Below are 26,364 nucleotides of genomic sequence, written 5' to 3'. Positions count from 1 at the left end.
CAGTCATTATGCAAATGTACTGGTTATAAGGTTTGGGGAAACCTGCAGTCAGCTGAGACTGAAGAAGTCACTTGGATGAGTGACGAAACGTTTCTCCCACAAAACGCTACGTCCGGATGAACAGATTCAACTTTTGGAGATTTACTTTCCTGGATGATTGAGAATGCATCAAGACGCTTATAACATGTCCATTTCATTGTAAGACCATCAAGATTAACATCCACTGTAACGGGACCTTCTTAGCACCAGGGCGGTGTCCCGACTTCCTCGTCATACGCCTCTGGGCTTCAATGACCTCCACCCCCTCCTAATATTGGAGGCAGTATTGAACTCTGCTGCTGTACAATCAAATCAGTGTAATTTCCCTCTCTGCTGATAGGGGGCGGTGTGGCCCTCCGTGCTTGCACAGTGACATGGCGGTCTGACGTAAGGAAAGCGGAAAGCTCCCTGACTCAGTGTAAACAACTGTGAAAATGTTTGTAGTTTGCCTTCCTTGAAAAAATTAACGGCATGATTTTTATGGCCGCTATGTCCCGGTAAGCTCCGGTGACTTTACATGTCGTGGTTTCTGGTGGTTGAGTTTGGGATTCGATCCCGGGTGGCTGGACTCTAGCTTCCCGTCTTCTGAACGAGGTGTTTCAGCCTCCGCCACCGTGGAGGAAACCGTAACGCTTCACATGGTGAGTTTTTAAACGTGCTACTGCCCGGTTAGAGGCCGATTTTTGAGTATATTATAATATTTGATGATACACTTGACTGCTACTATATCCAGTTAGCATTAGCAATGTGTTAGCTCAATAGCATGGCTAACTAAGACAATGTGACTCGCTTTAAAAACTAGTGACATATGTGTATCTCTTAAATAACTTGATGTTTTATATTTTCATATTGAAAATATATGCCGAATTGACGTGTGGCCTTAACTATTAAATACCTTAAGTATCGGTGTATATTTTTTACGTCTTCACTTTGAGTAGCGAAGAGAGAGTGAAACTGTCACATTATTGAATGAGGTTTGGTGTGTGGGTTGTAGACAGCGGCTTATCGACTTGATATCGGTAGATAACACCGGCTCCCTGACTCCATTTTTGCACTGTAATTATTTTAATGTCGTTAGAAGTCTGTAAGGTTGTTTAAAACACTGAAAAGTCATATCTGTTAGTGACTGTCATTCGTCCATTGTACAACTCAAAACTGCAGGAAGAAACACTGAGGTATTATGATGAAATATTGCAGTAGTGGACAGTCTATACCTTTTAGTAGTAAAATTTTTTCTTTTTCTGTCTGTGCAGCTACAAAGCCACACTGAGAAGGAACTGGCTCTACACATGAGGAGGCACCTAAAAGAAGAACCACAGAATCAGAAACCCAGAGCATATGGATCCCACTGATCCTGGACAAGGTTTGTCAAACTTGGGATGGGATTTAAGAGGTACTTCAAATTAGGAACAGGTTCTAAATGGTCTAATCCAGGGGTGTCATCTGGCCAATTTTACGATTACAGAGGATGAGAAAATAATATTTTAGGATTTTTTAACTGTATTTTTAAGAGCTATTCAGACCTTGTTCTTTTATTTCTGACAGAAAGTGGCACAATCTAATTTTTGTAAATACATTTCTGTCTAGCACAGTAGCACTGCTGGAACTTGATTTCATAGTATGCATGTTCAGCTAACAGATGAAATCCAGCACTACCAAACCAGAAATGTTGACCAGGCAATGACCTATTTCCAGTCACATTAACTCCATTTTACATCATTCAGTGGAATGATAATATCACATTTCTTGCAGGGCAAGAGAAGCCATTGGAGGAGGGTGCAGATTTAATACTTAGCTCAAAAGGACGACAACGGAAGAAAAATCCCAAATATTTGGATTATGAAACTGATGACAAAACGAATGAACACCATTCCCCCAAAACACCTAGAAAGAGCTCAGGAAGGAGAAGAGCAGCTTCTCAGAAGACTCCGGCAAAGAATAGAAAATCCAAGGCTGCGGCACAGGACACTCCAGATGGAGAAAATGAAAAAACCGATAAAACACCTACAGAGTGTGATGGACAAACTACAGCGGAAGTGGCTGATGAACCACTGAGAGGCAAGAAAACTCCGTCAAGAAGGACTCCTGCTAAGAAAACCCCTGCAAAAAAAACTAGCAATGCCAATGTGGACCTTCCAGATGGAGAGGGTGTAGTTAAAGATACAGTGCAACAGGAGAATGGGACGCCAAAGCCAAAGAGGAAGTATGTAAAGAAGCAGTATGTACAACAAGTGGAGCCAGTTATTAAAGAAAAGGATGCAGAGGAACCTGAGGAGGAGACGGGACAAGGTGGCCGCCGGCGGAGAGGAGCTGCCAAAGCGTAAGATGGTTACATGTACACTTATCCCCACTTTAATTACATGTATAAAAAAAAAAACATATATTTTTCTAATTGTAAGATGATACATTTTCAGTCTTTAAAGCCATTTTTTTCATATAAATGGTAATATAGGCATTGAAAATAATGTAACCTCAATCCTCCAGGGCGTTGAAGTACCTCCACAACTTGGCAAAAGACTTGTTTTGTCCAACTGATGAGCCAGGAAGCGAAGACACTGGATCAGAACAGAAAACTCCCAAAGTAAGCAAAGGTACAGTGAAAGTCTCGCCATCTCTCTTTCCCAGTGCACCAATCACAGCAAAGCATAATCTCAGACAGTTTGATCTTTTTACCTATTGGAGTTCTTGCAGAGAGTTAGCTGAGGTTGCTACCATTCTAAGACCTGCACTGTAGAAGTGTGTCTCGTGTCTGAAAATAGGTCATACTTCAAACGGCAGGAGTTGACTAGCAGGTGTAGATGTAGCCATATTAATGAGCCCAACTTGTCTGAACTTGTCTGAACAACTAGTTAGTTGTGTTTTGCAAGCCACTGGCAACCTTGGTCTGTCCAAGCATATAATCTCACAAGTTACACACAATGTAAAATTTCATATAGCAGTGCAGAAAAATTCCTTCTTCTGCAAATATCAGTAAAGATCTCTGTGCACCGTAACTTAAATTCCTCGTTCTATTCCTGCAGTGGGTAAAGGCAAAAAGAGGAAACATTCTGAAAGTGATGCAGCAGAAGATGAAGACTTTGTACCAGATAATGATGAAGAGGAGGATGCAGAGGAGCTGGAAGATGATGACGAAGAAGCAGCTTATGACTCAGACCTCGACTCCAACTGTGGCAAACGTGGAAAAAACCCACCAGTTTATTACGTCAACAATAACAACGTCAGTGGTTTTCTCATTTTAACGTGATGGCACAGTTACTGGTTATGACCTCATTCAGTGCACTAGAGTACATTACTTCAATACGTTATCTCTATATCAGTCTAATACAGAAAGAAGAATCTGCTTGATGATGGTAATTAAAAGTTAAACCGTTGTGATTTGTTAATATCAACCTGAGCTTATAAATGGGAGTCATTAATAAGGAGTTTATATCAAATATAAATCATCAGATTTCTGAATATTTTCTGTTCCTGCTGCGTTTTTCTGAGACTAAACAAAAGTGCAAACCATTATTGATCCAAATTACCAGAAACTTTAATTTCTCAGTTTGATGCAGCTGCATAGAGAAGAAGGAAGAACTTGTGCATAATGAGCTCATCCTGTCTCCTTCTGTCCTGCAGACATGCTCGTTCGCCAAAGCCCAAAATGGACTTAACGCCCCTATCATGAAAACTGCTTTGGAGAGCGCAGAGACGACCAAGAAATTGTAAGTCGCAGTCAGTTAACAGTAATGATTTGTTTTCGTGAAGTATCAGTGAACATTGTCCTTTTGCTGTTAGTTCATACATCAGTTTTTGTGATGACATACACAATGAGTCTTGAAGTGCAAACAACACTGGAATATTTGAACATTGCCCTTTTGCTGTTAGTGCAAACCCTTTATTTTGAAAGCTTCTTAAAGTCACATTTGGGGTTATCTCAAAATTTCAGCTTAACAAAATTTCACCTTTTTCGTCGATTTTGAGGACTTTTTTTCAGCATTTTGAATAAGTAAGTCTCAGACTGACTAACTGCTTGTTTGTTTGTTTTATTTAACCATGTGTTTGTTCATGTTTGTGCTTGCAGTCGGGAAGAGCACTACAGCAGCTGGGTGTTTCCAGAGTGGGTGCCCTCCACCAATGATTGGGTTCCTGTGCCACACAGGTAGTTTCTGTTTATTCCTTTATTTAATACAGTTGAATCCAGTTTTAATTGAACAACTCATAACTAAGTTTTATTTTGATATACCTTTTTATTTTCTGTGTTAGAAAGACCGTACCCAGCACTTTTTAACAAGTAACTTTGAATGCTTTGTTTTTTATTTTATTCAGTGAAATTCTAACTCAAAAAGTCATACCAGAAAGTCTTAGCTCCATTTATGTTTATCTGACTGTTTCATTAGATGCTTAGTTATTTAGTTTGTGTTGGGACTTCTGTCCATTTTTATTTTTTTTTTGACTGAAGGTGGGCAGGCGCCTCTGCCAGCTGGCAGTGGTAGAGCCAGGCTGCACCCTGGACAGGTCACCACTCGATCACAGGACCAGACATAGACACAGACAGCCAGGCACACCTAGGATCAATTTAAGGTCACCTGTTAACCACAGTGCCACCTGCCTTTAGTCACGTTACTGTTACAATCAGTTGTCACTTGGTCGTACAATGAGATATGCTTTTATATATATATAAAACGTTACAGTCGTTGATGGCCAGGGTTTCAAATAATGAGGTATGTACAAGTAACCCAATGAGCTTCAGACTATTTTATACTCTTGGCGGGGTATACACTGGACCAGTATACACCAGTCTGTCAGAGGGCAATTTGGGCAGGGGAATTGACCCCAAGAGAACCTGCACAGGCAGAGGGAAACAGTGAACACAAAGGCCCCAAACTGTGGATTTGAACCCAGGACCTTCGAGCTGTGAGGCAACAGTGCTAACAGCCACACCACCATCCTGCCCTCATAGTTGCCTTATATTCATTCATTTGTTCAAATAAGGTTTTTAAACTGCATAGGAACAATAGTAAGGAATCAGCCAAATCTGATACTTTATCCTAACTAACCCTTAATCGACTGGGATTCAAACAGGCCTAATGCACTTATTTTGTAATTTTGGCTGTAAAATGACAAAACAGTTCTCATCTTTCAGGAACAATTTTAATTTTCTCACTAGCCTATAATGGGTGAGGAGTAAGGTCATGTGACGCACACGTGGTAACATTCAGGCGGAGCTTATTTTTTTGAGTCTGTGATCAGACAGCAGTACCTTGTGCATGCCTTGAGGTACACTGATTTTCCCCCAAAAGCTTGTCATCGTTTCTTTCCCGAACAATTTGAATTTTGTCTCAAGCAATAACACTAACAGAATTATGGTCATTTAAAAAGCACTTGATAAATAAAGGGTTAAACAAAAAAAAAACAACAAACTGCCAGGAGGGGTTGCTGAGATGAAGTCTGAAAAGTGTGGCCCCAAGAAGAAGCCAGTCTAGGGAATAAAGAAGAGCCATTGCAGGAGTATGTAGCTGCATTGGTCTGGTGGCTTCATAAAGGGAGCTGGACAAGGGACGTGTTATTCTGGCTGATATGCACATAAAAGTCTGTGTGTTCTGCTTTCATTTAGTGATTTGGAGAAATATCTGCCTCAGACGCTTCGCTCAGCTGCCTTCAAAGTGTCCAGAGAAGGGCTCGACAAGGAGGAAGCACCTCTGCAAAGACTCAAAAGGTGACAGTGATCAGCAGAGTTAGGGGTTCATGGTGTCGTTACCCCTGGTTGATGATTTCCCTCAGATATGTCAAGAACAGTTTGATTGAGACATAACTGCTGCTAATACATTTCCAAAGAAAACCTCTTTTTTGTATTTGTTTGTTAGCAAAACCCATACGTATAAAAATATATACTTGTGATCATTTGCAGTTTGTTCTACATGGTGCAGATTTTTTGGTGGTTTTTGTAGGCGAGGGGGAATAAAGCATTAGTGTTGTGTCTGTTTTGTTTTCATTTTTTTCTGTTAACTGGCAGGTTCGAATCTATTCCCCCTCACCCAGAACGCTGGGACATGATGCTGTATGCAGGTGGACCAGTGTGGGCTCTGGAGTGGTGTCCAACACCCGATGGTGCCCCTGCCACCCAGTACATCGCTCTGTCCTGTCATCAACGTATGGATGATTTCCACTACGTCAACAAAACTTCCACAGGAACTGGACTCATTCAGCTGTGGGATGTGGGCAAACTGAAGTATGGCAACAGGTACAAATGAAATGTACAGAGTGGGAATGTTATATTATAAATGGTTATTGTCTGTCAGTCTCTTGACTGATTGACTAGTTTGAACTACTTCCAAAAACAAGTCCAATAGTCCTCTGTAAACAAACTGTCTACATCATAGATGGTAGTGAGATGTTTCCAGAGCTCCAGAAGTTTGTCTTTGAAATTTCAGCCTTTTTATATTATGTTCTCTTTTCTTTCACCTCTGTCCAAACAGACCAGACTCCAAGCCAGTTGTGGTCTATAGTTTGGCCCAGGATAAGGGCTTCATCTGGCATCTGAAGTGGTGTCCTGCTGGAGGCTGGGAGCTTCCCACTTGTGCCAGAAAGGTCAGATGTTTTTGCTGTGTAGTGTCTTAGCTTTTAGCTGATATTGAAATGATGAAATCTTATAACAATCTAATATGTTATCAATCCTTCACACTGAAGGCTCCATTCTTACCCAGACTGGGTCTTCTGGCAGTGGCCACCTCCACCGGGGTGGTCACCATTTACAGCATACCCCACCCTGATGCTCTGCACTCCAACATCACTCAGCCAAACTCTGGTAAGGCTGTGATTTCCCCTACAGAATTTTTTGCAGTATTTGTAACTGCTCCATAAAGTGTTTTACTTGCAAAAACACAAATGAAGCGTGTCCTGTGTTCAGCAGAGGGCACTGTTGGCTTTCTAAAGTCTGAAATCAGCATGTTGGATGTCTATTTTCTCATGTATCCTATGAGGACATAGGGATGCACTGAAGCAGTGCATTACTGGTGGTTTATAGATCAACGCATCACGATAAAAACACTGGATTTCTTTATATCTGTTTATTTATGAATTAGCTTAGCTCATTTTCTTTCTTCTCACCACCAAATCAGAAGGCTTGGCATGTAAACGCTGTCTTTGGAGGCACCATGCACCCCTTGGATTGTTTGTGATCACAGTATAAGCTCTAAGGCCTGTACTGTGGAACAGACTTTGGGGCTCAGGAGTAAACCTGAAGTTGAAGTTTCCTCTCTGGGTGACTCCCCACGGTAAACATGGATAAACATAAAACCACCACCTGGCTAGTTCACTCGGAAAATATTAGCACAATTGTTTCATGATATCACAGGATTTTCGAGTGAGTCGGGACCGTTTTCCCAGACGAACTTGTTCCTTTTGGCTGAAAGCAGTTTCAAAGCATCTAATTTTTCTGTATGTCTTTATAAACTCACATAGTCATATAAAAACAGTCATTAAAGAACCAAATTCTTGTAGCTCATTCTAGATATAAGATTTCCAAGTAACCCTACAGGTTTAAATTTTGTGTTTACACTTTTTCCTGTAGTTGCTCCTTAGACCGTTAAATGCCACCAGTGTCGTAGCCTAAAATGTTAGACCTTAAAAATATAAAAAAAAGGCTTCTGAGTAACACATTAATTACAGCAACCTGATCCTTAATTACTGAACAGTTTGCTTCTTTTTCCTCCACCCTTGTTTTGGATGTGTTTAATCAAATGTACAGTCATAGTATGTTGTTTGTGTTGGGTAATATTCCCGTCATGCCCGGTTTGTGTTTATAATCAGTTGCCTAGTACCGATCTCAGCTCTTTCATTCAATAATATGCTCACAGGAAAATGTCATGTGACCTACATGATTGCTGTTGCTAGGCTTAGTGATGCCAGTTAATAAAAATCTATCCTGGTTATTTTGAACTTGCTTTGTATTACAGGTCTGTAGTAGTAGCATTGTGGTAAAAGAAAGTAAACATTTTCTCACCAAGCAAAATAAAAGAATTTGTGAAAATATATATTATTTATCTTAGTTAATTAATTATCTTTATCGTCACTTCTTGTGTTCTTTTGCAGTTTATCACTAAGATCCAGTTTAACTTCCATTTAAATGAAATATTGACTAAATCAGTCTCATATTTCTGACAGTGTAATAACATGTGTTCTGTGGGTTCATCGTCTCCTCAACAGTCAAATTTCCCTGTATGTTGTTTCCCTAATATAAGTAATGTGCCAGTAAACATGCAGGGCAGGGCACAGACAGAGGCCCCACGGCAGTCTTGCCCCTTGGAGCCCCTATATGAGTTTTCACTCACTATGGGTTGCCAACAGAAAATCCTCAGAAACCCAAAAAGGCAAAACTGCTGTGGGTCCCACATGGGCTAGTCTACATGGGCCCTACACAGGTTTTTAATTGGCAATACAAAGGTATCCTGCCCTGTGTGGGGGAAAAAATGGCATTACCATCTTCGTCAAGCTCAGATTTGTCAGCAAAAATAATGCAAACCTCACAACAAGGAACCACGAGCCACTGAATATTTGACAGCTTGCCAAAAATGATCAAAGTAGGTGCCAATTAATTTTCTGTTGAACAAATAGCTAATGAGAACTTGCAGGTGTAGTCCGTTACACACGTTTAAACACAGCCTGATGAACTCAAGCATGAGTATGTAATCAATCAAATAGCACCTTATCCATCATATTAGACGTGACCCTCATTAAATGGGGTAGAGCTTGTGTTTGACAAAGCAACAGTATCCACAAGAAACCGGCCTCATGCAGCTTTCACAATGGCAGCAGTTATAGACTTGAAAACATACACAGAACACACTCCAGCAGTAAGTACATGGTGACATTATGGATGGAGGAGCCTGTGGTCCAGTCTATTCAGATCGCTGCGCTGTCAGTCGCCTCTGGGCCTCTGCTGATAGAAGACGGTACAAACGAGATTAATGATGAACTTGATGCCACATTCATCATAGAGAGAAACCCAGTTATGTCTGCTTGTGAGTTTGTGTGTGTTTATCAGTCAGCATCCTCCTAGCAGTTCAGGCTAATCTGATTGAACAAAACACTATTGTGAGATCATGAGTACAGCATACACCTTACAAATAAATACTCACATTTTTGTGTTATATCTCAGTGGACACAACCTTTTTAGATCCCATTAAAGCTTATCTTGTAGGGCATGTCTTTCCAGTTCCACAGTGTAACAGTAAAGTTGGCTGAAACTCAGTTATTCACCGTTCTCTTTAGCATTTAGCCTATAAAGTAAAATTTGTCCATTTTACTAAAAATCCCAGGTCTAGGTCTTTTCTGACCCTTTAATCTATTCTGCTCATTTTTGGTTTGCTAGAGTAACTTTCTAATGAATCAGAGTTTATCTTATGATGTGCCTTGCTGTAGCTCCCAGGTTTATCCTCTGACTGAAACAAGCCATTTTAGGTTTCTTTCTGATTCGATGCCCCTTATAAACACAGGTTCTAAAGGTCAGGTGGGTGTGGCTTCTGTGCCTACAGGCTCACCAAATTGGTACTGATTTTGTACATAGCCAGAGAGTAGAAAATACTGTGTGAAGCCTGAGCTTTGGGCTCATGGGGACTGCTGCTTTGATACTTTCACTTCGTTATCTGAAAATGTTGCCATGTTTGATATGAATATCCACCACATTAACAGCATATATGAAATAAAATACATTAGCTCCCCTACACGCACGGTGGCAGCACGGTGGCACGGTGGTTAGCACTGTTGCCGCACAGCAAGAAGGTCCTGAGTTCAATTCCACCATCAGGCCGGGGTCTTTCTGTTTGCATGTTCTCCCCGTGTTTGCGTGGGTTCCCTCCGGGTACTCCGGCTTCCTCCCACCGTCCAAAGACATGCAGCTTGTGGGGAATAGGTTAATTGGATAATTCAAATTGCCACTAGGTGTGAATGTGCGAGTGAATGTGAGTGCGAATGGTTGTCTGTCCCTGTGACAGACTGGCGACCTGTCCAGGGTGTACCCCGCCTCTCGCCCTATGACAGCTGGGATAGGCTCCCACGACCCTGAAAATGATAAGCAGAAGTGAATGCATGGATAGCTCCCCTTTAAATCACCAGATCTCTCCACTGACATGCACATTAAATTCTTCTACATTAACATTAATTAAAAAGACTAAATAAAATAATATTGCATCATATTTTTGGACTTGTAAGCCACGATTGGGTAAAAGTATGAAGCCTACATCATGGCCACAGTTTGAGGGGAAAAAGTTAAAAATTCTTCAAAAGGTTTCCTGGAGTTGGGCCTTTTTATGATTCAGTTTTTTCCATCTCACTAGCAATGGCTTGCATAGGTGACCGTACAACTGCCTGTACTCTGATCATTATAACATTATGTGCACTGTATTACACATGGTTTGGTTTTGAAATTAAGAAGTATTTCAAATGCCTCAGTTTGGACATAAAAAGATATATGAAACCCGACATTTCTGATCTTGTGTTTTTCCCATTCCCTCATGGACTCGAGTTTCCATTCTGTTTTGTAGCCATGGATCATTGGGCTCAGTTTTCAGAGGGCTACTCCATCAGCCCCCTGCTTGCAACCATAGGTTATAGTTATTGGATTGAAAGGTTACTGAGTACCCACATCTGAAGATGACTGCACACACAAACTACTACAGCAAAAGATTTTTTAGCTTACACTGAGCAATTTTCATAAATAGAGAAATCCTAAGATTTTTTTTTCTTCAATATTTCTTAATGTAATGAATGTCTAAATGTTGCCACGAAGCCTATTAAGGAAGACTAGGAGATGAACTGAATCTTTATAATCCTGTATAATTAATTTTGGTTTGTTTGTAGTAAAATTTAAATTTGTCTCCTGGTGTAAGCCCATAAAATGTACAATACTACCCTGTATCCAACATTTACTGTGCTTTCATTAAGACCCGCTACTAATGAGGTCAGTCCAAAGTAATCTGTCTTGACAAACACTGACAATGGGATTCGATCCCTCAGTGTGGTGAGGTTTCACTAAGTTGGGGAGATCTCTAAAGCCATGCTCAGTAGAGCTTTGCTGAAGCTTGATGACCTGAGGAGAAATATTCTACACTTAACCTGTATTTGTTTGCAATTAGTTATCTAGTGCCAAGAGCAACCTATTTATTTTAGCATACTTATAGTTAGATTGGGAATCTGAGTTGATAACTATAGGCATGTGACCTATTTGGTTTAGTGAAGCCAATGTTACGTTGAACTTACTTGGTGTGGCACCCGTGAAGGCGTCTAGCACAGCCTGGCTGCTTATTATCTTATTTGAGCGATATAACAGAACTTCAGTGTGTTCTCTTATCTGGAAGAAGGAGTAGCGTAGATGCAGAAGAAGGAATTGGAACTAATTTCCGTGGAAAGATGTGCCTTAGAGCTGCATGGCCATACCTGCAGTTGTGTACCTGTCACTTAATATCAAATATATCTTTAATAAATGTACACATTTGTTATAGTGTAGGTCTCCAGGAGGGTTCCTTCTGAAGGTAAACCTGGTTTGGAAAGGTTAGGCGAATCGGGTAACTATCATTTATTTGATCTTTCTCACATAAAGCAGACAAGAGGAGATCTCATCTCAGATTTGATTTTATGTTTAGTTTTGGGAAAAGTGCTCCATAAGTGGAGCCATTGGGTGGCATGCTGTGAATACTCTGGGCTGTTACATGCCCTATGCTCAGTGTCATAGATTTGTGAAAATGGACTTAAGTGGGGTTCAGAGATGTGCATGTAGAACATGGCAGGTTAAAGACTGTTTGTTCCTGTCATTTGGCACCACCATTTTCAAAAGAACAAACTGAATTTTTTAGATGAAAGTGTTGTTACTTCGGTCTTGAGAATAAAAAGAATAGACATACATGTGGAACAGTACCTTCATTTTTCTTTTCTTAACAGCACTCACAAGGTTATAATAGTCCTTTTTTGTAAGCTGCAAAATCTGACTCAACTTAAATGCTAAACAGACTAAGATGAGTCAATATTAAAATCATAGACTGTGTCTTACAAGTAAACTCCTGTTCAAGCAGTAAAAGCACATACTGTTTTTCTCTGATACTACACTTCCTTCATTACACCTGCTATAGATGAAAAGCATAATTTGGCCATATTATCTCTGTTCAGTTCTTTCTCAGTTACCATCACTTGAAGTAGATTGCCCACTTTTGCTAACAGCAACTGCAGCAACACAGTCCTGAAGCATTGAAAATTATTCATTTAATCATGTGATTATAAGCAGCAGTCTAACATTTCTTGCAGGTTTTTTCACTAATAATTTTTTTTGTCACATGTGGTCATTTTTTTTCCTGACATTAAATTTATTTTGCAAGTAGAAAAATAGCTAACATCAGCTCGACTGTTTTTCAAAGGCAAAGTGTCACTTTTATGCTGGTCTGCCTGCAGTGAGGCGAGGAAGAGATGGAGAGGGTAAAGGTACATTTAACCAAGTGAAAAAATACCAGAGAATTTCTTAATAGCTTCTTTAAGGCTGACATGTCGAGCACCAACTGAATGCAGATTAGTTATCCTATCTTATGTGACCAAAAGTGGATATAATATAATCTTTCTGTATCAGCTGCAAGGGTTGAAGGTGAAATTGGCTTGGACAGGGTTAGAATCGTGTGTCTGTGTAAGTGTGTGTGTGTGTGTGTGTGTGTGTTTATCCTGGTCCCTTAGTGCTGTTTGCAACAGATAATTATAAATGGCTTTTGTGCATCCAGTCACCAGAATGAATGAGCGAGTGAATGAGAGGAGGAGGCCATTAAAGCTCCAGAATTGGAGGGCGGGGGGGCGGCTGGAGGTTTTGAAGGAGGGGGTAGTGTACGCACATAATTTACAGCGCCATTCTCCATCAGACAAGGATCTATAATTGAAATGACAAAGAAGATGCATCACCGAGCCAGTTGTTAGTGTTGGAAGCTATGAATTTTAGGCCTACTAGATGACACTTCTTGTATCCTTACTCTGTCAGTCATCAAGGACTTACTTGAGACTGGACAGGGAAGAAGATGGAGGAGGTCACACGGAGGCCAAGTTAAACTGTGTTAATGTGCACTGTATTTTTATTAATTGCAAAATACTGTCATTTTTTAAATTAAAGGTTAATGCTTCTAAAACTAGGTTAAAGAGGAAGATGGATTGTGATATTTTAGATGAGTTTGTAGGTTTAGTCCAGTTTTACTGTCTTTAAGCTCTGTCTGTGTCACTCCTCCTGTTTCTGCTCAGCTAACAGAGCTGGACACAGTCACAGCCACTCAGTCATTTCTTTGGTTATGTGGTGAAAATTATTAAGATAATCATTATTAATAACACCATAGTCCTACATAAGTTAGTCAAACTCTTAAGTGCTTTGTGCAGTGGATCTTGACTAGGAAATTATGCGATAATTATAAAGCTAAGTATGTGAAAATGTTCATTAAGAAAGGGGGAAAAAACTGATACAGACTAATCATCCACCATATGGGAATATCCGTCATCACAGCTTATTTTTAAAAAAAAGAGTCTACAGCTCATAGACTCTTTCTCTTTTTGCAACTTTTGTAATATTGATGTTAGTGTTAAAACAAATGATGGCAGTTATTTAACAGTGTAGAATTGGCTGGGATTCAAAAGATCTGAGCCTTAGAGATAAGATAAGGGGCTGCTGTTCCTCCACATCGAAGGAGTCCATTGAGGGGGTCTGAGCATCTGACTAGGATACCTGCTAGATTTGGTGTTTTCGGCATGTTTAACAGAAGGGACACCCCAGGGGTACCCCCAGGTCACGGTAGCCTTGGAATTATAGAAGGAAAAGCCCAGAGTTAGTTAGTTAGAGGGAGATCAGGACATTTCTAGTGGTACAGCTACTCCTGTGATCCAGACTAAACTGCAAAAATGAAGGAATGAATGGAATATTATTCACAACATTAAAACTGTTCACAAGAAAAGTGAGTAAACACTGCTGCATGCCAAGCTGTTAGAGAGCTGTAGCGCTGCACAGTGTGAGGTTGTTTTAATGTGACTGATGTGATTTTCACAATTACAGAGAGCCAATTATGTCTCAGAGGGTTAGAACTTATCACCCTCATGTTATCAGTCCAGCAATCTCAAACTTCTGTTACACCCCAGTCAGACTTATGACATCATATTAAATAACCACTCACTGACAGTTCCTGCATTTGGTCTGTAGAGCCGAAAGAACAAGAGCTGATTTACAACAAGGTTTATATAAAATATTATTGTGTATTTTTCTGAGGCGGAGGTGAGATGATGGAGGGAGCAGAACAGCGAAGAAGACACTATTAATCTAAACTCTCAGTAATCTAAACTGGAGGAGGAGAGAAAATTAATGATCTGGAAAAGTCTGACATCGTGTTTTTGTTTTTCGGTTTTACTTCTGTTTAACACAGCGAGATGCCTAAACACAGATAGAAGAGTTTCTGCCACTAAATATCCACTCATTTTGTAAATCACATCAGGGTCATACTTCTAATGTCAATGTTGGTTTGTCCGTTATCTGTTTGGGTTCTTATAAATGTCCAAATCCTCTTGACTCTAAGATATATTTTTTCCTCCATTAAGGTTATTTAAGGGTGGTGTGATGGTTAGCAGTATAGTCTCACAGTAGCAAGGTCCTGGGTTCGAGTTCAGTCTGTGGCTGAAGTTTGCATGTTCTGCCTGTGTCTGCATAAGTTTTCTTAGGGTACTCTGGCTTCCTCCCATAGTTAAAAAAAAACCACCTATGGGGTGTTAATAGGTGATGGCCATAGCATCTTTCTGTATTAGCCCTGTGATTTAGCGAACCTTGCCTCTCGCCCTATGATAGCAGTGATAGGCTTCATCAGCCCTCTAACATCCCTGAATTCAATACATGACCTTCTCTCTGTACTTCTAGTTATGTCAGGATTTCTGTTAATCTGTATGAAAAGCTAGCTAGCAAGCTAAAAGTGCATTACCAACACTAAATATGCTGGCACATAGTATAGCAAAAACATGGTGAGGGTAAAAATTTGCTGCTTTTGTACTCCTGCTACAACCTCTCAGTGAACTCTTTATAACAGAGTCAATTCCTTTTGCTCATACTGTATATAGCCTGTAGCCTTTTATGCATGTACAGTATCATTTGGCATTGCTCTATGATAATGGTGAGATTCACATTCAAAAGGCCACATTTACTATGTGGGAAAAAATTGCAACATGCAGTGATGGGAAAGTTCTGCAGGTGATGTACCGTCAGTGTGCTAATTTATAAACAGAAACGCATCATTTCAATAATGTCCAACACAATCTGCCAAGAGTGGGCTTCCACTAGTAATGCACTCAGTCTGTTAACATCTCTCTCAGTCAGTCCAAATAAATTAAAGTTCCTAGCAGCAACTGTCATAGCAGCATTGTGCACAAAATTTAAAAAAAAGGAAAGAAAAAGCTTACAATTTAAATACTTTTTACCTTCTGAAAGGGAAATTCCTGCAAATACATGCGTATTAATGAGAGCCAAACAACAGTAACCACGCCCACACCTTTCAATCGAACAGTTAATACTGCAACTCTTTGGTAAATCCTGACAGAGAAGTTTTTAATACCTAAAGAGGGTTTTATGCTGGCATAGCTTGTTAGAAAATCTGTCCCAAAATGTCCGAATATTAACACGTTAGAAATGGGCTTCTTGACATGTAACATCACAGCTCTGCAGCTGAGCTTTAATTACATCTGACACTAACTGAACGGGTCTCAGATTGAAGACAGCCGAGTCAGGGCCGCCGATGTTTAGCAGAGCCTGTGTTTTTCACTGCTTACAGAAAAATCTTCAAGGCACATCCAGCACTACATTCAAGATTTTTCTTTCATTCATGCTCACTGTGTGAATTTCAGTAGTTTTCATGTTATTTTCATCAGTAAACCATTACTGTAACTGTCAGGGTTAATTTCAGATAGCAGAGTGGAACTTTGAGTTGGGTTACATGACAGAAATATGATGGGTCCATGTACAGTAAAGGTACATGCTACCTGTGCATCAAAGTGGATCATTTGTTTAAAAAATGATTTCACTTGAGGTAATGAAACATTAATAAACAAAACTATTTTAAAAAAGCACAAAAAAATCTGTGGGTACTAAAGAAATTGATTTTTATGTGTTTTCACAGGTAAAGGCATTGAAACGCCTCAAGTATACAAGGTATGTTAAAATACGTTTACACTGTATATTTTCATGGATTCTCATCATAATGTCACAGCCTGTTGATGTTGTGTATCTACCATTAGGTTACGACAGGACATAAATGACAATGACCTTTGTTTTCTGCAGGCTAAAGGAGTGGCGACATTGAAGCTGGGCGCCTTCAAAGCCCCTCACCATGAAATGAGCGGGCCCGTCCTGTCTATGGATTGGCTTCCTGAAAAACCACACAATATAATGGCTATTGGATTCTATGATGGTATGAATTGATTTACTGCAGATGTTCTTGATTAACTCGTTGTCTGTTTGAGAGAAGAAACAAAGGAGCAGTCCAGAGCAGATAGGATTCAAATATGAGTCAATATCATGGATGACAGAACTATTTTAAGCCAGTATTCTCACTTTTCCATTGTCTTGTTCTCTCCTTCACTCTCTCTCCAGGTGTAGTAGGTCTTTGGGATCTGACAGCGAAGTCTGCGCTGTTGCGTGTGCGAGAGTCAGACAGGTCGCTGAGTCTGCTGCCCTACAGATGCATCCTTGCTCACAACAATGGAGTCCGGTCCCTGGCCTTCTGTCCTGCCTCCAGGTGAGCATAATATCAAAACTCTTTCTGGATCAAAATAAAACACTGTGACTTCAAAATCAAGATTTGAATCTGTCATGCCTCTATGCCGCATGCATGGTATTGAATTTTGATAGATGAACAGTCCATGCCTATGAGGACGAGAGGATGGAGTACTAAGTTATCAGGTGGCATGCTTGCTTAAAAACTATATCCAAGAATAAACTGTTGAGGTTACAAGCTAGACCCTGGACAGGCTACCAGTCTGTCACAGAGTTAATTCATGGAGACAGACAGCTGTTCACACCTACAGTAAATTTACAATCACCAGTTAACCTAACAAACGTGTCTTTGGACTGTGGGAGGAAACTAGAGCAATCAAAGGAGAGCCAGGCAAGCACAGAGGCAACATGCAGACTCCACACAGAAAATCTGAATGCTATAAATGGGAGTCTGTGGGAACTGACTCACTTTTTGAGGCAGTGTCACATGTCAAGGGACTGCAGTGTTTTAGCACCTTCACATTGGCCTTACTTTCCAGCTTTGAAGGTTTCTGCTTGTGTAACAGTACAATGGAATTTCAAAGGTCTTCACAAGAAAATGTCAGAAACTTCAGTAACACTTGAAGATAGGATCACTGGGTGACTGCAGTATTTTCTATGCGTCTTTATTTCATCAGTTTTTCCATCATCTACTTTACTCTGGTAGTTGTTATTCGCAGCCAATTAAAAAGGCGATTTGTTGGTGCCTCTGGTACTCTGAGCTAAAGGCGAGACAATAAATTTTGAATGCACAGAGTTGCAGTAGAGCCTTCCCTCTATTGTATTCAGGCACTAATTCAGAATGTAGGGTACAAGGCCGGGCAAGCAGCCACGTCCTTATCACCACTCAGACAAGGCAACCTGACTTAGCTCTATGCAAGTCAACATGCACTGACCTTCAGGCTGCAGCCTTGCTGAGCTCTCACAGCCTTTAGTGTGATTTTCCATTCATATCATATCTAAAGTTTACTCTCCCTGCTTGGAATATTTAACTGACTCAAAAACTTCAACTGCCTTTTTGGTATGTAAAGTTACATAAATCTGACGCTTGAATGTTTACAGTTTTTAGATGATAATGGGCTTATGAATCCTTCATGAATCCTTCATGTGGATTTTAAGAATGAGTTATGTTTGATTTCTTAGTTTCTGATTTTATTTGTCTTTAACATGTTAATTCAGACCTGATATCTGAAGGATTGCACTGTGTAAGCTGGGTCCTCTTATAGTATGTATACCCACATAATCACTTAACCAAATTAACTAAAGCACAGGTGGAAATACATCAGATAAACTGCTCGCAACTTTCTTGATGTGAGTAAACTTTAAATGCTCAATACAGAAGTGAAAACGGGATGGCCAATTTAAAAAATAAAATATAATAGCTAAGGATTTCACTTTAACCCCATTACGGACTGTGTCAGCCTCCTGAAATCCTTTTTCTGCGCTCTGTTAGTCAGCTGATGTATGTGCAGATAGGAGTGAGCTGGAGAGGTTATTGAAATCACCTGTGTCTAATACGGGTATTCAGAGATATGCACTGCAAGTCAGTATCGGGGGTAAAGCAGAATTGGTTTTTCATTAAAAATCTGTCCAGAATGTCATTTTTTTCCCACTGAACAGGTCAGTGTGAGTGCATCAGCATCATCTCCTTCTAAACCCATCCAGCCCTGCCGACTCACCTAAAGCGTGATTAATATGGCTTATATTGTGGCGTGATGTAAAAGCTTTCACAGAGGATTTTCTGCCTTGTCATGAATTTTGCTTTTGTGAAGAACTGCTGAAAAACATTTTTTAGGACATTTTGTAAATGTGTATTTAACCTCAGATCAGAATTTGAGATGATGGTAACAATGGTTTCAAACACGTGGTCCTGCTAAAGCCCATTTTGTGGGGCTGTGACCTCTTAAAACAAACTAATGACCCATTTTAGTCGACACTGCTTTAAAACAGCTGGCAAATACAAGTAGTCAGATGTAGTGAGTGAGGTAATTAATATTTCCATTAAAACTACCACTGCAGCCTTCATTTGAACAGATGTGAACCTAATTTGATAGCAGCCAGTTTTCCTCCACTTTTTAAACTATTTTCTTCATTTCTGAACCACAGATTTTAGTTTTCTCTAAATGTAAAACTAAAGGTGGATAAATGATCAAGATTAATCCCACAGAGAGAGAAAAAGCTCCTGGCTGGCAGCAGAGAGACTGAGGATGCGTATCTTGTCTGGATCACTGCTTTTTAATTACACAGTCATGCTGAAAAAGATCAAATCTCCCCGCTCTTTGTCTCTGCTCTGTTTTTAACACCTTTGTCTTTTCTTTTTCTCTCACCACAAAGTCTTTTTTTCTCCTTTGTCATCACATTCGTAAAGCATTTTTTTTCTCACAAAGAAATCTGACTGTATCGATTGTTCTGCCTTCATTTGTTTTATGGCAGACGCCGCTGTCAGATTTGATCAATGTAAAGAAAATAATGACTTTCACTTCAAGCACTGCATCACATTTAAATCCCTGTGTTCAGCCATTTTTATATTTTCCAGCAACAGAACATCCTGGTTTGTTTTCCCATCGTCAACATGTCTTTAACTTTTCATCTGTTGTTTGTCTTTTAGATACCTGTTGGCGACGGCAGGCGACGACCGCTTCGTGAAGACATGGGATCTGAGGAGGCTCTACGATCCCATCACAGTTCAGAAACGCTGTCTGGGCAATGAAATCAACTGGCCACTGAATGCACCGGGGGTTTTGATCGCCCAGGACAACGGCATCGTGGTGTAAGAAAGCTTGTCTCTATTTCTTTGTTACAACTTTAAATCTGACACACAGAAATTTACACTTCAGTGTTTACATTGTATCTCTGTTATTTGTCTCCAAGGTTTGAAAGATAAGTTGGACAGTTGTAAACCAAAATGAACAAATACTTAAGAGTACGTGAGTCCAACATTAAAGCATGGAGGCCGTCTAGCCACAAGTTTATCAATACAGTGCTATATGTATTTAATACATATAGCACTGTAATGCTCAGAAAAGAGACAGTACGTTGAAGCAGTGTACTTCAGGGTGAACCAAAGCCAAATCACTGACCTCTGTCTTTGTTAGGGACACATTAGCATTTACACAAGAGAACATCGGCGATCAGACACACCCCAGAATCTCTTTGGGAAAGGATTTGAGAAATCAAATCAAAATTTCTATCAATCACTGTTCGCTTGGAATCTAGATTCCTAAGATGCACTTTAAAATAAAAAGAATACAAAAGTATTGGGAAAGGAATTCTTTGTCAGCTAATGGAAACAAAAAAGAACCAGGACAATCACTGATAATGAAACTAATAGCAATTCTTTCTCTTGAATGAAATTATCAGAGTTCATTTTTTCCCTTGAGCTTCTTCACAATCACTTCCTCTTATTCAGAAGAAATCTAAAGAGTAGGACCCACAGCTGCTGGCACATCCCTCGGGTACTCAGCCTCTCCTGAGAGTTTCACCTGGTCAGCAAGAGTGTGGGAGCTGGTTTGGTAATGGTTTCATGTACGCTCTTTTAGCTCATGGGGCTAACTGTGTCAGCCTTAACCTAAAAGTCACCACATGAAACTTGGAAAGAAAATCCTATTTACAGAAGTCTTTCCACTGTGTTTCCTAACTACACATCATTTGGCATACTCACTTGTGCTGTTTTTGTTGATGTGTCCCAAAAAGTTAAGGTGTGGAAAACGCCCAGCACCTTCAAAAGATTATGAACTTCAGGTTACAGCTTTGTAAATTCTGTAGTAGAAACAGTCTGGAAGATGAACAGAGTGGCTGCATTTAGCATTGAAAACAAAAATTCAGCATCAAAGGTGATATCGTAGTTCAGCCTTACTTTCCAGAGTGAATCAAACTCCAAAGGTAGTGGAGCTTACACAGCCATAATGAAACCTAACAAACTCCACACTCCCACTTCTCCTCAGCGATCTGTCAACATATGCAGTCTTGAAGTAAGAATATAAAAATTAATTATGACTAAACTTCTGCATTTAAGTTGTTCTCTTTCTTTCGTTTTTTAATTTAGGAAAGGTTCACAAGGAGTCCATTACATCGACCATCACATGCGCTCGCTCTTTGCAATTCCCCGGTCCGGCACAGTGTGGGTGAGTAACTGTTACAATCTTCCATTCTTCAGTCATCAGCATCCCATAATTCAGTCACAGAGCACAAAATAAATTAGCTTTGAACTTCAGGAAACCCTTAAATCAAGGGCACGACAGTCATTTTTTAAAACAATGAAGAAAGTTTGAGGATGTTAATATTATTCGATATATATGGATAAAGAGTAGTGTTTGTGTATTTGTGGCACTGAAATACTTCAGGAAGTTAAGGCCAACACAGACTTCGGGAGTATAAAGGTATTCCATAATTTTGTTACTGTCAAAAATTCCTCTTAAAGGTCAAATCCAAGTCTTGCATTTCACTCTTCTTTGCTTACACTGAACCTAGTTTTTTCCTCCTGAGGATGTGAATCTTCAGAAGTTTTTCTGGTAGGTTTCAGTTATTGTTTTTTTCAAGCGTCAGGACATTTTGCCTTTGTTTGGAACGGTCTCCAACAGTGGATTACTCCACGTTTTGCTCTTAAGTGAGTATTTATGGGAGAAGAGTTGCCCTCTAGTATTAAATTGATTTAAAATAAACTACAGTCTGTGTTTTATTGTGATTAATGAACACGTCCCCCATCGCAACAGTGTGGTGTTAAATAGTTTAGGCCAGGCGTAGAGCGAGGTGGCATTGAGCAATAGGATAGGTATAGGATGTGTCAGTTATGGATTCAAAACGGTATTTTATCATTTTGTTGATGATGAGGAAAATAAAGACTGCTACCTTCTTTTACCCTTTCTAATCCTTGAAAACCTCCTTTTGCTGCAGTGTTTTGGGTTTAATTGTGTGGGAGTGGAAAAAACTACTGGAACTGATACATTTGAGGCTAGTTGTGCTTCTGTAATTAGTCTCATTACTCAAACTATCCCTGAGTGTCTGAAATTTGCTCTAAGTTACTGAGAGAAACTTTTTTTCCTCAGCAGTGCTGTGTAATTTAATATTTCATTTTCTATGCTTCCCTGCAGTCTCTGTCATACACCGAGTGGATTAACAGTCTGGTGACCGCAGACAGCTTCGGAGAGGTGATTTTGTCTCTGTTACCTCAGATCAGCTACGTTGCTCCTTACGTCAAACGCACAATAGAGAGACGATTTGTAAGTTTACTTTTCCTCCCTTCATTTGTTTTTATTGCGCTTTATTTTTCCCTATGTTTACTTCAAAAATATCATTTTACATTATATCAGATGTCATATAAAATTGGTAGTGTTCATAGAAAATAAGACAAAGAACATGAATTGAATAGAGAGTGTGCCCAGTTGCAGTGACAGAATTGCTCAGATTTAGTGACAAGCTAACGGTCCATTTTATTAACCTGTTCCCTTCAGCCCATCTACTTCACATCTATGGTGCCTTATGATGCAACTGAAGAAGAAAAGAAAGAGATGGGAGGAGAGGAAGAGGAAGGAAATGCTGTTGAAGAGCAGCAGGGAGGAGAGACAGAAGAACCAGATGCTACACAGGAAGCAGGAAACGAGAACGACAGTGAAGGAGGAAGAGTTGGACGAAAATGTCCTCCGCTGAAATTCCAGACCTACAAAGAGGCTACAAAGAAATACTGCCTCCACTATACAGATTTCGATTTTGTAGGTTAATTTTTATCTTCATTTGCTTTCATTGTTTATTATTAAACAGATATTTATTTAAAAAAGTAAGAAATGTTCAAGTAATATATGTAGACCAAAGACAAACTGGAGAAAAAGGCTATGGTAGAATAGAGAACAAAATAAGAGGAAGACCACACTGACACTGTAATAATCATTCATCCTGACTTTCAGCGGCGCACTGCAGGAAGCGAGAGGCGAGCTGTGTGGAAACGCATGAAAGACACAGAAGTGAAGGCAAAGATCATCCTGGATGACATGCCTTTGTCTGCTCTATATAAGGTATCTGAAACACACACACACTCACACACAGGGCGGGTATCATCAGACTCAGACTGTAGTGCAACACAAAGAAGAAAAGCAGGAAAAGATAAACAGTACAATGAGAGGAAATGGAGGTGAGATCTGTAAGAATAGCCTCCTTCTCCTCCCCCTTCTGCCTCCTCCTCTGATGGGCAGCTATAAAGATGGGCTGAATGTAATGATGTGTTAAATGAGAAAAATGTCACCCTCAGTGGAAGGAGGGAGGGGGAGATGGAAAGCACCCATTTGAGGATTTGATGTGTTTAATTTTAAGAGAGGCAGAGTGGAGGGTGTCACTGTGCCCTCTGGGATGAAATGATGGACGGACACTTCTTGGGACAGGCTCCAAAACAAAACAGCAGGAGAGGTTTTTGACTGGCTCTTTGTCTGAGGGGGATAAATGGATTAGAAAGAGGAGGATGGCGACTTGGGAAAGGGAGAAATAAAGGGAGACGGACACCAGGAGGATTTATAATGATGAAGAGTGGGATGGATAAGCTTCTGTAAGGAAAAGCAGGAGGAGGTGATGATATTGACTCAGAGCTACAGCTGCGTCATTCACTGTGGACAGAGAAAACAAGAAATTAGCCTATAAATAAAACCGCTGTTGCCTTATTAGAACACAGCAAAAGCTGTTGGTATTAAATATGGAGTCCCACAGGGATCCACACTTGGTCCTCTGCTGTTCTGCCTCTAAATAATGCCAGTATCTGCTCTTCTGCAAATTGACCTCTGATGTTCAGTTGCTGGTTTAAGAGCACAGACGAGAAATATTTTCAGCTGTCTTTTCTCATTTCTTCAGATTCGTTTCAACCCAAACATGAGCTGCCATGACTGGGTTGCATCTGGGGGTCAGACTGGACTGGTTAGATTGAACTGTGTAAGGGCTCTGATGAACTCTCATCTGAAGAAGATGATTGGTGAGAGTCAGGCCCAGTTCAACGCTCTGTACTCGCCGCAAGACCAAAGTGAGCCCGGCCAAGCGGTGACAGAGCAGCTATAGCAGGAGTTTAACTTTGCTACGGTGGATTGTACTCGCTCAAGAGACAGTCAAAAAAGTGACCTCTAAAACACGCAGCTGTGAATAATGAAAATATGTATGAATATTATTTTATTCTTATACATTTGTATATGTTGAAAATCAGTCAACGAAAACTAATGACATCAAGCCATGAAGGTACTACAGGTTTAATTGGTCCAGGTTTTGTAGCATCTAGACATGGCTAGATATATCCAGGCTGTCTGAATGTCACTCTGTATATAACGAAGTTCAACTTTAAATTGGCATAATTACAGTATGCAAACTAACAAAAGTAAAACTCTCTCATGACCAGTTTAGGGGCTTTTCCTTTTTTCTCTGGTCATCGTTCACCCTGAGAAACTGAAGCAAGACTTTCTCTCTGTAAACCAAACCCAACCAGAATCTGTTGAATTCAAAGCCATTTGATTTTTCCTGGCAATTAAATGTTTCCATGTTTTTCATTTTCTTCTTATCAAATTATAATACAATTCCTAAAAGTGACAGTTCTGTTCTCTAGATCAAAAAAACTGCAGCAGTTGACAGTCAAGTGCCTTTCGTAGCCCTTACTCACACAGTCCTAGAGACCATTTCAGTGACTCCCTGGCAACCACGGGTTGCTAGGGAAATGTGTATCCCCACCTGGTTGGAGAGTGGTTGTTTGCACATGAATTTGGTTGCAAAGAGGAATACAGTGCTGCAACAAAAGCCTTCTGGTGATTGATTTGGTCGCTTTGATCACATTACAACAGTTGCCCATAGTTTACATGGAAGACGCCAAATTGTCTGCAAACACTTGCAAAATGCAACATTGAAACTGAAAAGCGCGACATGTGGAGAATGCTCACCTTCAAAGTAAAAGTTTGAACTTTTGAAACCTGTTAGTTACAGGTTTCAAAAGCAAAGAAAGCACAACTTTTACTTTGAAGGCAGATGTTCTCCGTGCGATGGCGAGCTGAAAGATGTTTAAAACGTTATTTTTTTAAAAGTGAGGATGGCGTTGTTTTCCAAAGAATTAGTGCATTATGCCAAGGAAGACAATTTCTTAGGCTTACTAGCAAGAGTGTTCTGAAACTTCATAAGTAATTTCATTAATTAAATCCACTGGTGTTTGCTATGTTTCCAGTTTTTCTCACGCATTGTTTAATTTGTGAATTTGTTTTTAGAGGGTTTTTTTTTTTTTTTGTGCATTCCCTCATTTTCTTATCTCCCTCTCACGTTATCGATAGCAGGCTGGGAGCTAATTTTGGCTGCGTTTTGTTTGTTCGAACAACTCAGGCTCTAATTAGGGAAAATACTTGAATTTTTTGTATCTACAAGATGTAACACTTAGAAATGTTAAATCTTTTTCTGTTTTTGAGCTTTTTGTTACCTGGTGTACATTTTCCTCTTGTTGTTTTTGTCCAACTTAATTTATTTTTAACTGTCTACAAGAAAATAATAGTGAGGTGTAATTAATTACTGGCATCAGTCTTTTTTTAAAGACACATTTCCCTCTGAGTTAAATTAGGGGTTTTAAAGTGTGCTTTATTTTTTGATTAATTACAAATTTTAGTGACAGTTTCACAATAATATTTCATTATAGTGTTGTCAGGCGTGGCCATATTTCATTAATGACAACATTATCTTTAACTTATTCATAAAAGCATCAAATGTTCTTCTCCCTGCTCGCTTTTGCTATTTTTGAAATGTTACATAAAATAAATTTTATAATAAAGCAAGACCTTGGCTCCAGTCTTTATTTACATCTAGATTTCCTGTTAAACTTTTAAACTAAAATAATCCAGCCTCTTTCCATTATCAGCAGTCTTTTATTTCACTTTACAAAAACTGTTGCCACACATAAAAATGAAATATCAAACATCACACATGTGACAAGTGGATCGTATGTGACATCACAACACACAGACAAATAGGACTTTTTGGGAACCACTTTTTGTACAAGGAAGATAAATGTATTTACACATGTACACACAAAATCACATTATTTGACATATTTACAACAGTTACACAAATTTTAATTGTCACAAATGGCAACGGCACAATAACAGAGCATTCTCAGACATTAGATGTTCAGAGTGAACAAACAGGAACTGTTTTTCCTTTTTTTTTTTTTTCTTGGAATGAAATAAACTTTATAAAGCTCCAATTATAACAGTAGAGCCCGTATAGGAGAACTGCATGTATATCAAAACCAGAGCAGTAAAATGCATTGGTCTTTATTATATTTGCTTTGTTTTAACCTAAAATCTGTAGTTGTTGGGTCCTTTATATATTCTCATTTTATAATTTCTAAAAGGAAAAAAATATATATAGGATCTCTAAAAATTGGTGAAAATATAGAATTTTAGAGAAGATTTTATTCTTTGATTAAACCTCCACATGGTGCGTCTACATATTCTGACTGGCAGTTGAACAAGAAACTTCTTACTGTACATGATATTGAATAACAGCTAACAACCATGCAAGCTTTTGGATCAAAATGGACGTGAATTCGGCAATTT

At 39.6% G+C, this 26,364-nt stretch overlaps 1 protein-coding gene across 3 annotated transcripts; it reads left to right on the top strand.

The window, feature by feature from the left end:
- The first annotated feature begins 376 nt into the window (after positions 1-376).
- gtf3c2 (general transcription factor IIIC, polypeptide 2, beta) lies at positions 377-25,577 on the top strand. 3 transcript variants are annotated; one of them, XM_039599233.1, is made up of 20 exons: positions 377-680; positions 1,301-1,402; positions 1,792-2,359; positions 2,524-2,630; positions 3,060-3,256; positions 3,658-3,743; positions 4,103-4,180; positions 5,636-5,737; positions 6,035-6,262; positions 6,498-6,609; positions 6,709-6,826; positions 16,179-16,210; positions 16,340-16,469; positions 16,652-16,796; positions 19,422-19,583; positions 20,859-20,937; positions 21,904-22,032; positions 22,264-22,521; positions 22,714-22,821; positions 23,645-25,577. In XM_039599233.1, the coding sequence occupies exons 2-20, from the start codon at positions 1,378-1,380 to the stop codon at positions 23,843-23,845; spliced, it is 2,865 nt and encodes a 954-aa protein (XP_039455167.1). In that variant the 5' UTR covers positions 377-680; positions 1,301-1,377; the 3' UTR covers positions 23,846-25,577. The 3 variants fall into 3 exon arrangements, with proteins under 3 accessions (XP_039455167.1, XP_039455168.1, XP_039455169.1); XM_039599234.1 differs by having other exon boundaries at positions 1,293-1,402; XM_039599235.1 differs by lacking the exons at positions 377-680; positions 1,301-1,402 and having other exon boundaries at positions 2,341-2,359; positions 2,524-2,620.
- The last annotated feature ends 787 nt before the right edge of the window (positions 25,578-26,364 follow it).

The sequence above is a fragment of the Oreochromis aureus genome, linkage group 15, assembly GCF_013358895.1.
Source record: "Oreochromis aureus strain Israel breed Guangdong linkage group 15, ZZ_aureus, whole genome shotgun sequence".
Lineage (NCBI taxonomy): Eukaryota > Metazoa > Chordata > Actinopteri > Cichliformes > Cichlidae > Oreochromis > Oreochromis aureus.
The sequence above is the reverse complement of the archived record's forward strand: the minus strand, read 5'-3'. Positions and strand labels throughout refer to the sequence as shown.